Consider the following 14,980-nt stretch of genomic DNA (forward strand, 5'->3'; position numbering starts at 1 on the left):
CATAGGGGTGAGTCTGAATTCATGTTCCTTTCAGAAGTTTGTGTGTAAGTCAGGTGGTGTGTTAAGCTTCTTGCATTTATTTGAGGCAGAATATATTCATTTGTCCAGGGTACTTGCCTTACTTGGCATTAATAAAAAGAACATTTCTCAAAAATGGTTTTGATGGTCATCTCTCACATCATAGATGTAATGCTTCAAAGACTTGATTTTTTAACAAGGAGGAGACATGGATTTTGGTGCTTAATTTAATTTTTATTTCTGCTTTGTGGTTTTAATCTCATGATTATGTTAGGTTAAGTAAGTAGTCGTAGTCTCATGTATTGATTATTGTATGGTCTGTCCTTTTCCAGATTAAAATTCTAATTGCTAGATTATGGTCAGTTTGGATTTTCCTTCAGTTCTCATTTCCTGAATTTTGCAATATTGTTGCACAGTAGCCTTTACCTCAATTAATCCAGTGTTTCCTTTGGTACCTTATCTGTCTGCTACAGTACTTCAGACACCTTTTGAGAGGAGCAGAGTCCCCAACCCGCAATTCAAAGTTTAACAGGTAGGTATGGTAGAAATTTTAAGCGGTTTTCTTTGATTTTTAGTTTAAAACATCGAAATATTAAACTGTAAGAATTTTGTTATTGCCTGATATTAATTTGACTAAATTTTTAGCTCTACTTTTTTGTTTTTAAATGTACAAATTACGTACTAAAGATGCAAGCATATTATACAAGACATCTCTTCTCTTGAAGTATTTTACATTCAGGAATTTAGAATGTGATTTAGACCTCAACATTTGAGAAGAGGGAAGGGGAAAAAAAAAAGCAGCGAGAATGAGATTATGTGAAAATCAAGTGGTAATTTAATTGGCTGTGTGTATATAGTAGCATTTTAGTGGTGCCAAGATGTATCTTCTTCACATGTTATAGAGATAGGTACAGTGTACCCATGCCAAACCAGCCTGGTTATTTGATGGGAATCTCCTCTTACTGTGACAAGGAGGGTTTGCCACTTCTAGATTGAATGTGTTTTCTGTTCCCCCACTCCATGACAGAAATGCAACATCAGAAGCCTTGTTTCTGGGCTTGGGCCTCCTTACTTAAGGTCCAGACCCCCTTCAGGCTCCTTACAGCCTGTGGAGGAGAAGAGCCTCTCCTGTGGTGGGGATGGGTGATCTTCCACTGTACCTTGGGCTAGGTTGATAAACCTTGAGGTCTCAGAATTTCTTGTGTTTCACTTTACCTTGGATGGCTCTGGCAGTCGTGGACTAGCCTGACTGAATTTCTCTTACAGCCTGGCCAAAGGAAGGGAAAACATCAGTGAGACAATCTTTAATTTGGATAGGCTTTCTTTCTTGATATGAAGTAAGATCCATGGTACTCTGGAAAATGCCAATTCTTGTCCTCTTCTAGGGGAGTAACACTCATTCACTTAACATTTTCTGCTTTCATTAGAGTTACACCTGACAGTAAACTCCTGTTTCACAGCCCACTGTGAGATTTGTATTATTGGCACATACCTTTCTTCCTTGCTTCTGTTCTTCAAAAATGGGATGATTGTTGTCTTTATTATGTCTCCATGGGTGACATCTTTTATGTAGTCTTTATAGTTTTTGTAGGTCCAGGACTGGAGCTTGGTGTAGTGCTGTCTCATAGTGGTGCTGGCAAACTTCTGTGTCTTAACAAAGAGGCATGGGATGAAGGCAGCTCGCCCAAACTGCATCCTTCCCTGCACAGTACTCCTTGTAGGGTGACCTTAAAGACACTTCGGCTTCCGTTGAGGATGGCTCTGGCGTTTCACCTAGACCTTTAAATCTGCCTTCTGCTTTCTTCCCCCAAATTATTCATGTCAGAGATTAGAACTATTCTGTCATACTTTTCTTAAATCTAGTTAAAATATGAAAACATGTAGGTAACCTCTGGTGCTTGGCTTTTAAAAACAGAAAGGGGGAAGTTACAGGCCATTGCTGCCTGGAGTTTTTGAAATGCATCTCTGGCTACAAAATAAACAAGTTTTGGCAGCTGTTGCAGCATATTCTCAAACAGCATCCATAGCTTTACTGAAAATGTATCTGGTTTACATTTTAGAACCATTTGAATGCTCTCAGTTTATATGCTGATTTACAGTACAAGATACTGTGTGTTCCAGAAGTGGTGCCTCGGTGATTATTTCCATGAAACTATCTTGCAAGTGGTTTGCCTTTGGACTTTCCCTCTGCAGAATTGTGTACAGTCACTTCCCAGAGGGTGGGGAAAAATCAAGGTTTCTCACAGAATTTTTCCAGATGTTATTCCATTTATTTTGTCCTGCCTTATCTTTCTTATTCTATCATTAGTTCCACTTGAAAGTAATTACATGCAAAGAGATGTGTTTTGTTTCCCATATTTTTGATGTGCTTTGCTATGGGTACTGTGTGTGTATTGCTTAGATACTGCTGGTTAAAAAACCAGATCAAGTAAGTATGAAACCCCAGTGGAATGTGCATGAGGGTAGTGTGTTGAAACATTTCCCTTATTGCAAGACAAGAAAATTAGAGTTTCTAGAAAATATAGGTGGAAAAGTAGGAAGAAGTGACATCTGTGTAATTTTTGGTTTGAATCACTTCTTTGAACTGTACAGAACAATCATAGCTTTTTGCAGACAGGACAAATAATGTGCTATGAAAACTGCCAAGGCAATAGGTGGGCAGTGCCAAGGGTTTCTGGAGTGTAAAGAAGTCACATTGAGGTTGTTCTGACAACTTGATAACTAACTGTGGTTGTCATGAGTTTTAACTATGTAACTGATGTTTTTTACCTAATATTTTATATGTGTGGCCTGTGATAACTGATGTTTCAAGTTCTAGTTCTGCCAACTTAATTTGGGTAGCATGGAAGAGACAAGAAGAATTCCCTCTCCTTCTCTCACATTTATGTATTTATAACACGTTACTACATTACTTAAATGTAGTCTGCGTTGAAAGGCTTACAAAGAAAGAGGAGCTGTTATGTAGTGTGAATTCACAGATTTCTGGATTTGTGCATATCTGTCTTGATTTTCTACATACAAAAACCACTAATAGAAATAGACACACCCTGGTCTCTCATATTAAATAGCAGTGAAATTAAATAATTTTTTAAAGGACCATGCATAAAAGATACTAACAATTTCAGGGAGTGGTTAGGAGAAAAACCCATGGAATTAAGTCTGTGAAAAGTTCTATGCAATGTAATAGTCGTCATCATTTCTAATCTGCTAGGTTATATTTCCAGTTTCACAGTTTACACAGCCAAAGGTAGTATGTCTTCCAGTCAGATCCTTCTGTAAAACAAAATCTAAAATTTTAATGTTTTTATCTCATGCTAGTTTGTCCACAATTCACTAGCTCCAATAAATTAAAATCCTGTGTGTGATGACAGTGTTTATAGTTAATTCATTTAAACATCTTGATTGGTTTGATGTCTGAGGCATTGATTCTATGTACCAGGTTATGCAGAATGTCAAAAATGCCTGACAGCTCTTAAAACCTGTGAACTACAAATATTAAAAATTTTAACTTTTAATAGTGGCTCTTACTATACCTAATACATATATTATACTGTATTATGTATTTATATACTGTACTAATACAGAGAGGAAGAGAGCATATGTTATTACACAAGGTGTACACAGCCTTTTCATTGTATTGGCCAAATTACTTGATTCCTACATGACTTCTGAATATAGGTAGGAGGAAAAGTTAGCTGGCTATTTGGCACTACAGCTAACTCTAAGAATGAAAGTTGTTCTCCATTAATTTGTGGTTGCTTGTGCTGAATCTCCTGAAAGTTTCAATATCTGATGGTTCAAATCCAAAGGCCAGGCTTGTGATGATGAGATGAGATGACACTGTTCACATTTCACTTCCTTGGGATTCTAGGTCAGGAACTCCTAATTGTACTACCTCTTTTCTTAACCTGTGGTGATGGTCAAAGCCTTTTCAATTTTATTGGGATAGGTCAGTCAGATTTGGTTTGGTTTGGGTTCTTTTGTTGTTTTGGTTTTGTTTTATTTTGATTTCCTGCTGGGCTCTGAGGTAATTTATTTGCCTGTTGTTGCAGAAGTAGCCTGAGTTTGGATGACTTACGGTAAGTCTATCTAACACTCAATAAATGTTTTGTGTTAGCTATGCTGCATCTCTCATGACTTCATCATACAACCTTTGTAACAGTAATTAACTGTTCATTTTATTTGTAAAAGACGTGAATGTCTTCTCTGGTCTGAGGTGCAGTGCTCCTCACAAAAAGCTTTACTCCCCATGTCCTTTTCACAAGTGTTTAGAAATTGCTTAATCGCTAATTTCACATGTTTGCATTACATTAATATTGTTTGTTGTACATTAACACTTCGCTTTTAACAGTCTGTTGCCATTTGTTTTGAAATATATTTCCAGAGCTTGAAACATTTTTTTTTGGTGACTGGTAGCTGCTCCAAAATTTCCTTTACTCCATGTCATATTGTTATCCACTTAGGTGCTTGTTTTATCTTGCAAGCTGTGTGATCTGGAGTGATCATTGTCTAATATCACTTGCAAATACAACCAGTTTATTATTTTTAAGCACTCAAACCCAACAGTGGTGACTGTTACAGGTTTGATGACAGCATATGCTAGTTTTTATAATTTGCCATAGGTAGTATATGACCACTCATTAATGCCTTAGTAGCTGTCCAGTGGTTTGTTTTCTCATTATTCATGCCTCTTTAAATACATGGTATCCAAACTCAGAAAACAATCTTTTCCTTAGAATTTAACAGAGGGATAAGTATGACATAGTTTGCTCATGTTAGTCTTGAGGAGAAATTTTTCAATTTTTCAAGCTGAGAATCAAGGTAATTAGATGGTTTTATGTTTTATGTGCCAGTTCAGCATGTTGAGCTATAACTTGCTTGATTGTTGAGCAATAAGGATTTATTGAGTTATAAATGCAGCTCATTGATTTTCAAATGCAGCATTTCTCCTGACTCTGTGTAGGGAGTTTAGTCAGCCAAAGGAAATTGTAATATGACTTCACATGCATGTTGATATCTGCCTGGTCTGATATATACAACTGGTCTGGTCCTTCTTGACCCAGAGAGGCTCACAGCGTCATTCTTCAGCTGCACAGCCCTGGCTCATCACCTGCCAGGGTCTCTTCAGTGCACTGAATGAGGCAGGCATCCTGTGGGAAAATGATTTTGCAGCCATCCAGGATTGAAGAATGTCACAGTGCACAGTGGACTTCTTCAGTCTGCAATTCCCTGTTACAGAGTAAATGATAATTGTCATTTTTTAAATGTTAGGTATGTGTTACTTTTGGAATGTCTGAAAAAAATGAGTGTTCCAAGCTCTTGCTGTCACATCATTCTTCAGGAATGTTGGAGCCTGTAGACTCTGCACAGAGGGCCCTCCTGAGAAATCAACTATAGAGTGATGGTCTAATAATGCTATAATATGGATTAGCACTAGAGGGAGTGAATTATTTTTCCATCAAGTTTTGGATGTATATACATTTGTTGACAGGTCTTAAAAAAAGTCTTGTCTCTGTTCTAAACTGGCTACCTCCTGTCATCTTTGGTCCTTCTTGTCTTGAACCTGCCCCTATCCTAGTCCCATCTTTCCTTCTACCTAGTCTCAAGGTATTTTTCTATTTCTGCTTGGCCAGTGAATCTGTTAGATTTTCATCATGATACCTTTTGTATATATTTTTTTATAGTTCCATTTCTTTGGAGTGTCAAGTCATCCTGTTGTCAGTCCATCCATCTTTGGTAACATCCACACATTTCCATGGTCATCTAATGTGATTTGTGATCAATGATTTTTGCCAAACCAGTCCTGTGTTCTGTCCATATATAATGGAGAGTGTCTGTGTACCCTCTCATTCACTGGTGTTTGTTCTGGATTTGTCACTTCCTGTGAAGAGATTCCCATCCTAGTTTGTTACTTGATACTTGTCCAGTTCAGTGATTGCTTTTTATTTACATGGTGTAGTCTGTGGGCTCTGTGTTGGGGCTGGAAGGGTTGGTTCCTGGCTGCCAGGTTGAGTTCTGGCTGCATACAGCTCACAGGGGAATGCTGCTTTCACCTGCAGCATGCTCAGTGTGGGGAAGAACTGATTTGAGACTGGAGTTCTCCTGTCAAATCACTGACCTTGTGCAATCGATGTTTTTTGCTCAAACTCTTGAGAACTGCACTAGTTTTCAGAGGAATTATGAAAATTCCCTTCAAGGTTAAGCCAAAGGTCTGAAATACCAGCCTTCCAGAAAAGCTAGTTTTGTCTGATGGAGGTTTGTGTTTTCTAGCCCAGTGTTGAAGCACTTGAACAAGATTCAGGCAGGGTCCCTTATGTGAAACAGCTCGGTTCAGCACAGTAACATGTAATAGGAGTTGTTCAAGAATGGAGTAAGATTTTTCAAATATGGATTTAGATTGCAAGCAGCCAAGCAACCTTGTCATTGCATAGACAAGATAATTAAGATAGATGGTGCCAGTATGCTTTGGAGCTGATGATTAGATGAGATAGAAAAAGCAAAAAAATTGGGAAAACAGTGGGTTATTTATGCATTTTCAGTCATGTACACAGTCTGTGTAAGATTGTAAACAGGAAGGTAGTTAGGAACATGCATGTGCATGCTTGGAGTCAGCAGCTGGTGTTGTCTGCATGGTTTTATGAATGATGAATATGCTTTACCTGCTGATAGCTGCGGTTCTCTTTGTAATCCCTTCCAGAAGTCCACAGTTTCTTGTTTTAAAGGAAAAAGAAACAGGATTGTTTGTCCTCCAAAGTACTAGTTGTGCATCTAATAGCAATCTATAAATTTGTTTTGAATGTTTGATTCTGAAGTTCCTATATTGATTTTTAACTTGTCTCTCATCTGTATGTATTGAATCACCACAAGGAAGCTCAGGCTGATTCTATATTCAACAGAAACATTTTTCTTTCCAAAATTGCTAGCGTTTCTATGCAAGAAGTAATCTTCAGTGTCAGGACTTGTGTAAGGGCATAAGAATGATAATAAAATCTGTCAGTGAGGAGTGTGCTCGCTGCCCAAGTATTTGTATATTTTTTAGTCCCATACCTGGTTTGTTGGCTTTTGGACGCTTTGTCATAAGTGGCGAGATTTTAAAAACTCTTCATCTTTCAGTCAGACTGGCTCTTCAAGGCAGGATTCCTCAGTTGCATCTGTTTTCTCTCATGCTTAGTCTTGCTCCTTGCATGTTCCTTTTATCTGTCTCTACTGCTTAAAAACTGAGGTCTATCTTGAATGATATGTGCTTGTAAAATTCCATTTAAAAAAATGCATCTACACTCGGTAGAAAGATAAATATTTAAATACAAGTACAAGGAAAAGGACAAAGTTAATGACCTACTTGATGTGCATGCCTGTAGCAATACCCCAGTTTCTGCTGTCAAAACAAAGTTGCTTTACCTAGCTAATTGTTTATTCTGTGTCATCAATTACTAGGATACTCTTAAAAGAGTTTACTCACGGTTAAGCGTATGGGAATCCTCTGTCTCTTAAAAAGTGTAATCAAGAAAATCTGCTGGTTGATCAGAGAACAGATATACCATAAATGAATTTAAAAGAAGTGGAACTGTAAATATATTTGATACCTGTTTATAGAGTTGTTTCTCTTATCTGCAAATGGTGTGCAATGGCCTAATGAGCAGCTGTAATAATATACCTTGTGTTGTGAACTGTGGCTTCTGTAATCCTAGGACCACACAAAAGAGAGGAGAATCATTTGGAATCAGCAAAATAGGGAACAAAATAAAAGGTGTATTCAAGAGTTCTGCAATGGAAGGAGCTATGTTGCCTAACTATAACTTAAATGAAGGAGAAGATGATTTTGTGAGTAGAGTCAATAAATTTTACTTGAAGTCTTTGCTGGCCTTTGGTTTTTTTTTTCCTTCCTTTGCTCATTTGAAAATGTTGAATTTCTGCTTTCTTCACTACACAGTTTTCATGTCCTGGTTTCTGATGAGGTTGCCTTATCTTCCCTGTATTCATTCACAAGCCAAGGTCACATGCCCAGTTTCTGTGCTTCTGAGCTTATTGTTTTTGTAATACCAAAAGAGAAATACCAAAAGTAGCAGTGTCAGATATTTTTGTGAGCGATGACTTTTTCTCCAGTTCTGGGTAGCAAGGCATGCACAAGACTGTGTGCATGGCTCTTTGTCTGCAGCATGCCACAAGACCTTAAAACCATAAATAACATGGTGTAGAAATCACTGTCATGTTGGTCTGTGATGCAGCATTCTCTCTATAGATCAGGAGCCAGTAGTCCTTTCTCCTTTGTCTCGGATATCTCCCTGAGTTAATGTTTTTCTTCCATGCTAAACAGTCATGAATAGAGCCAATGGTAGAATTTACTGCACGGGATATTGTTACCTGAACCACAGTTGGAGGACAAATGGAAAATTTGAAAAAGGGAAGAGGAGGGAGTTGGTTTGAAGCAGAGGTAGACTGGTACCAATTAAAATAAACTGGAGATCTCTGTTTGAATCCTTACAGATTGAAGAAGGTGTTATGGTGATGGAAGATGATTCTCCTGAGGAGGCTGTTACTACCCCAAATACACCCCGCAACCTCGCTGCTTGGAAAATCAGCATACCATACGTTGATTTTTTTGATGATCCCTCCTTGGAAAGAAAAGACAGAAAGGAGAGAATTCCTGTATTCTGCATTGATGTAGAGAGAAATGACAGAAGGGCAGGTATGCAATGCTGCAGATCAATAAAGTGTCATTTGAAAGTGAACTCAGAATATTCTAGTGTGCTGTGTTCTGTTGACTCTTGCAAGTGTGTTTTTTATATGTTCTTCTGATTTCAAAATAATGGCTTGAAAGTTCTCAGGAAATGAGTTTGGGAGATAAATGATTGCATTTAGCATTTGCAAATTGAGAACTGACTCCTCAGCATGAATCAGTTCTATTTAGACTTCACGCCAAAGTTTGAAATGTTCTCTTTCCAAAAATACTTATCTTAAAATTCATATTAATAAACACTTGTCATATTTTTTTCACCCATTCTGAACTTTGGAATAATGAACAACAAATAATTTTTTATATAACCTTAAAGTTAGTTCTTAGGAAATGAAAATTGTGCTTATTAGGAACCATTGTGGCGTGCAATTAGTTTACCAGTATCTGGATAGCAATGCATCCATATGGAGAGGGTGGAAACAGCATCATCCTAAGGCTACTGGGATTTATCTTAGTGAGACTAATACTTCCACAATAAGTAGAAAGTATTTAAGAGGCATTTAGTGGTATCTTTAGTGGTAGAATTAAGAATCATCAGCATTCAAGTTGGTGATGCAGAGGACTGTATTCAGCAAGTACTATTTCTCTAAATCATTTGGTTCTACATTGGAAAATAGATCTGATGTAGTCAGCATCATTAATGTTGAAGTTATGCAGGACTTCATTGTTTAGATTGTAGTGATCCCATAAATGATAATTTCCTTGCAAGTACCATATCTGTCTACCAGTTATGCATTTTACTGTAACATTAAAAGTACCTTGAGGTTTATGTTACTACAACAGAGGGCTAATGTCATTGAGGTTTTTCTTATGATAATCAGCATATGTTTGCTGTTCCTAATTTGTCTCCCAGGTGCCATAAAACCTGGTTTATTTTTAACTTTTTTTTTTTTTTTTACCAGTTGGACATGAACCTGAACACTGGTCTGTCTACAGAAGGTATCTTGAATTCTACGTGCTTGAATCAAAACTTACAGAATTTCATGGTACGTTCTCTGTCATTTGGAAAGTCATTTTCTCCCTGCTGTGATTATCATTCATTACTTATATTAAATTTAAAATAATAAAATCAGTTTTTACTGCACTACAAGAATAATTTAAACTCCTTGCTGTGTTTACTAGGTACATTTCCTGATGCTCAGCTTCCCTCAAAGAGAATCATTGGCCCCAAGAACTATGAGTTCTTAAAATCCAAGAGAGAGGAGTTTCAGGAATATCTGCAGGTATCAAACAAATATTTGGAGCAAAGAATATTCTAAAACTAATGGTATAAAACTAATAAAAGAATATATGGGGGAGGGTTCGTTTCTCTCCAAGTAACTTTATAGTTACAGAAAGGATTCAAGTGAGCAATGTTAAAGTTTCACATGACTGAAAGTAGAAATCTCTCGCAAATGACAATATCTGTGACAGTATAATACTCTTTGAATATCTTTTTGCTATTCAGAAATGGGTTTTTAAGGTTAGTTTTAAAGTACTTATACCTTCTTTGTTCCTTTTGTTTCAAAGAAACTTCTGCAACATCCAGAACTAAGTAACAGCCAGCTTTTAGCTGACTTCCTATCCCCTAATGGAGGAGAGACTCAGTTTCTTGATAAAATGTTGCCTGATGTGAATCTTGGTATGTAATATGCTATTTGTTTATGCTGACAAATAGGAATGCTGTGGATGCTGTGATTGAATTCTGTGATTGACTGTAGTAATGAATAACTCTTGTGGATGTATGAAATAAGAACTCTACTCCTTCACAGCCCCTAAAATTATAGCTCAGCAAGGAAGATAGGCTGATAATTTCTTCCTTGAAGAAAAAAAAATTTTTTGAAGTTATGGCAAAAATTGCATAAGTGGCTTTTGAATTTTTGTGTCAGCAAGCAAGATAAGGTTTCTCTTAATAAATTGCATAGTTCAAGAAAATTTACAGTGTTGTCACAGCTCAAATCTGCATGTGTCTGTCATTGTTTGCAGATGAGATGGCATGAACACTTACAAAACTACCTTTGGATTTTAATTGTTCAAACTCCTCTTATTTTTTTATCCTTAAAACTCCAATATTTGATATTTCTGGTATTAGCTGGTGTTAAGATATTTTCTAACATGAGCTAGTTAATAGAATCTCCGTGTGTGATACAGGCAGGTCAAGTGGAAATTGAGAAGTTCTAATGCCTATTGACAGTAGTTCATAATAAATCACAAAGGTTGACTGTAGTGTGACTTGGCTGCAGTGTAGCTGTCTCAGAATAGTGGGCCTGAGCTGGTCAGGTCAACCTCATGGCCATTCTGTCTCCATGACTTGTGCCACTTGTGGCTGTGGTCCCAGAGAGCCGTGTCTGAGCTGCACTGCTGCATTTCTGCAGCTCCTGGTCACGGTGTGCTCCTGCTGGGGCAGCCCTTCTCTTGGTCTGCTTCATGAGTTGTGGAGTGAGATTGCTGTTCTCAGCCTTCAGTCAAAAGGTTTGGGTTTTGTTTCAGGTCTCCCTTCTAGATCCAACTGTGCACCCTTAAAAAGCTTATAATTATGGTGTTACTGTAATGCATTTCCTGTCTGAGACCATGCTTCACTTCCATAAAGAACATTATAACAAGTCTTGGCATTTTGGTAGGGCTTTTTGTGAGGATGAGAGTTTTTATTGTTATCATTTGATCATTGTATATACTTTTCAGTGTAAATTCCAAATTTAATGACATGTAGATAAGAAAAATACTGCTGTAACTGTAGTGCTTAAAATAAATCTAGTCCTAGACACTTTCATTTTTCAGCATTCAAAGTTCCTGTGCCATGTCCTGATAGCCTTATCAGGACCTAAGAGCTGATCTTTCAGGCCATGGCTGTAACCTGTCCAGTTTAGAAAATTCTACTCACCAGAGTTTTTGAGGCTGGTTCACCACAGAATCTCTCCATATTTGCTGATTTTTCTACAGGAAGAGGAGAATCTGAGTTATCTTGATTTCTCTGTGATAAGTGTTTATGATTCTAGGAGTAACTTAAATACAAGGAATTTTGCTTGTACTGGTGTTGAAGCAATACTATTGTTACAGTGTTAGAGCTATTTATGATTAAACTCTGGAAGAGGTGGAGGTGCAGTACTTTATTGTGGGGTTTTTAAAAAGTATTCAGATTAATAATCTGTATATTTCTAAGTATATTTTCTTGAAGAGTAATAATCACTAGGTTACAAGCTGGTTATGTGCAAGACTGTTTTCATAGGGTTTTGTGCCAAATCAAAAAAAGCACGTTTTAAAATTATTGTATTTTTAAATGACTGATAGAGAATGAATACATAACATCTAGCAGAGCAAAACGTCTTTCAAATCAGACAGTGATAACAGAAAATATTGTTTCTTTCTTTCTTTCTAATTGTAGGTAAAATCATAAAATCTGTTCCAGGAAAGCTGATGAAAGAGGTGAGTGAGTCTTTCAGGTTGCCAATATCTTAACTTCATTAGCTAATTTTATGAGATTACTGAATTACAGGCTAATCAAAACTTTGTTTAAAAATTCTTGGGTTTTTGTTATTTTTGTTTTCACTTTCCTATAATTATGCATGTGACAAGTCACTCATATCTTTTTTTCAGAAAGGTCAGCATTTGGAGCCTTTCATTATGAATTTTATCAACTCCTGTGAATCTCCCAAGCCTAAACCAAGCAGGCCTGAACTCACCATTCTGAGTCCCACTTCTGAAAATAACAAGAAGGTACAGTAAGTCATGTTCCTTTCCCATTTTACAGAAGTGGGGAAAACTGACCATACATTTTCTCTCATACTAGGGAGCTGTCTTAGAGCTCATTAACTAAAATTATTTCAGATGAAGCCAAACTGGAGAATGCTGTCTAGGAATGCAGACACTGAGGGTGTTCAGTCCATCCAAAGGCCAGACCAAAAGGAGACTCAGCAGTGACACACTTTCCTACTCCCCAGATATGTGTGGCATAGACTTGAGCTGTCCAGTTCTGCACTTTCACTTCTGTTGTGAGATGTGACATCTTTGTGCAGATGTGTAGCCTACCAGTTCCTGAGGGAAGCCTACAAGACAGAGGGAGTGAGACTTTCAGAGCATTTAGGACAAGGGGAAATGGAATTGAGAGTAGGTTTAGATTAGATAGTAGGAAAAAATGTGAAAAATATGTAACTGTGAGGGTGGTGAGGTGCTGGAGCAGATTGCTCATAGAGGTTGTGGATTCCTCATTCCTGGAAGTATTTAGTGCCAGACTGGATGGAACTCTGGGCAGCCTGGTCTAGTGGAAGGTGTCCCTGCCCATGGCAGAGGGTTGGGACTAGGTGATCTCTGAGGTCCTTTCCAAGGCAGTCCATTCTGTGATTCTGTGCAGTAACTGCTGTGCAGCAGCAAGGCACCTCACTCCTGGTGAAGGAGGCGAATGCCAAATGTCTGTTCCAGGACAGTGGGAGCTCCTGCATGGAGTTTGTGTGGGGATGTGGCAGGCAGCCAGAGAGATGAAAGGTTAGCGCTTCCCGAGGTGCCCATTTGGGAGAAGAGCATGTTATCTCAGAGCAAGAGAGTTTCTCAGGTTTTTGGTAAATGGTGGTTGATTTTCAGCTTATGCTTGTATTGCCACAGTGCTCTCATGTGTCTTTTCTGACATGGGTCTGTTTATTTCAGTTTCAGCACGTTGGACTGTGCTGGGGTTACAATGCACCTTCCCCAGTGCTGCCATGAGTGGGTACCTGCAGGCTCTCTCTGCTTCAGCAGGCTGAATAGGAAATGCCTGAAGGTCTGTCTAGGCAGGCCCAGTCAGAAATGTGCCTAATGCTCTGACAGATCTTCTGCATGCTCCTTCCTTTTGAGTGTTCCTGGGGTGTGTGTATGTTTGTGTAGTCTAAATATTGGTGGAAAGATTTCTATTTAAAAATGTACAATGAAAGAGGGTAATCAACCCCAATATAACCAGGAGCAATTGGATTTCATCCTGTATCAGATCCACTAGAAATAAGACTTACCAACTTGCCTAGTTAAAAAAAAAAAAAGGAACAAAAAACTCTGCTTCCCCCTCCTAGGGGCACTAGCAGGATTTCTGGTCATGTTTTGGTTCTGAAGGTCTGTAAGCAGCCTGATCATCTTCTGAGCATACTTTTGTCAGACTTGCTATAATAGGTCAGGACTTCTCAGCTGATGCAGACTTTGCAAAGATGCCAATAAAGGCGTTGTTCTGCTGGCTTGTGATGGCGTGCCAACAGCAATAAAAGCTGGTTTTGGAACACCAGCAGTATAATAAATGTTTTTGAGTAGCTACTTGAAGGAAGACGTGGACACTTTGACTGATATGATTCAGAGACTACATAAAATCTTTCTTCTTATTCTTTTGGTATCTGCTGTACTTTTTAAATGAGCAGGAAGAACAGAAGAGAGGTTTATGCCTCTGGCTGTAGATATTGTTCATAGTCATGGTATTGTTTTTGTACAGTTCACACCTGTGCTGGAATGTATGGGCGTATGTTTGCATATGCACTCACCATTAAGTAACTTTTTCTGTGAGGCACTTTCTATGAGCATTCATGCTTCCTTTGCTTGCTTTTCCCAGTAAGGCATGGTAGCCTATTGTACAAGGGATTACTTTGGTCTTTTGTTTTTCACTGACTTCAAGAGCTCAACTACCATTATTAATCAATACAAATTCATGGAATTTGCTCATTGTAAACCTTTTAAGAATATTTCATGGTTATAATCATAATTACTGTTTAATCTTAAAGATACAAATAACGACAGCATTGAGGTTTGTGGTGTCAGTTTCAAATATTAACATGCACAGCAACATGTAAAGCAAAATCCTGTGCTTATCTGAGCTGTGAGTATAATCTCAACTTCTGTGCTAGATAATCTGTTGCGTGTTTTTCACTTGAATTTCTTCTCTGCCAAGATACTGGAAAGTGTAAAACATGGAAGTAGAGGTCTAATGCCTCTTGGTATTATGGCTGCTGCAGTGCACTATAGATTGCATTCTGAAATGCTTTCAGAGTGTGCCTCTGCTCAAGGAACCATTGCTGTTTAAGGTGCAGTACAGATCATCCATGTATGGAGGTACAGTCAGCATTCAGAAGATGCTGCTTCTGGTTTGGGGTGAAAGAGGAAATAGCACTTGAAATCAAGAAGCTTTGCCCTAAGCTGGCCTTCATGTTTGATTTTTTAATAGGTTACCTACCAGATTGCTGTGAATGATTTAGTTTGGCCTCCAGACACTGAACCTGTGTCTGCATTGCTCAATGGGCTGCTTTG

General features: G+C 38.1%; 1 protein-coding gene across 9 annotated transcripts in view; it reads left to right on the forward strand.

Moving 5' to 3' along the window:
• The window catches only part of SNX14 (sorting nexin 14), a 45,716-nt gene that overhangs the window by 22,088 nt on the left and 8,648 nt on the right, over positions 1–14,980 (forward strand). For 6 of the 9 annotated variants that reach the window (XM_059468046.1, XM_059468042.1, XM_059468043.1 and 3 more), the window contains 9 exons: positions 492–550; positions 4,071–4,097; positions 7,707–7,839; positions 8,503–8,704; positions 9,655–9,738; positions 9,875–9,975; positions 10,262–10,373; positions 12,114–12,154; positions 12,326–12,445. In XM_059468046.1, coding sequence (XP_059324029.1) covers positions 492–550; positions 4,071–4,097; positions 7,707–7,839; positions 8,503–8,704; positions 9,655–9,738; positions 9,875–9,975; positions 10,262–10,373; positions 12,114–12,154; positions 12,326–12,445 — 879 coding nt within the window. The remainder of the gene's footprint in view (positions 1–491; positions 551–4,070; positions 4,098–7,706; positions 7,840–8,502; positions 8,705–9,654; positions 9,739–9,874; positions 9,976–10,261; positions 10,374–12,113; positions 12,155–12,325; positions 12,446–14,980) is intronic. The other 3 variants (XM_059468048.1, XM_059468049.1, XM_059468047.1) reach the window with 1 other exon arrangement.

Source organism: Ammospiza nelsoni, chromosome 3 (genome assembly GCF_027579445.1).
Source record: "Ammospiza nelsoni isolate bAmmNel1 chromosome 3, bAmmNel1.pri, whole genome shotgun sequence".
In the NCBI taxonomy this organism is placed as follows: Eukaryota; Metazoa; Chordata; class Aves; order Passeriformes; family Passerellidae; genus Ammospiza; species Ammospiza nelsoni.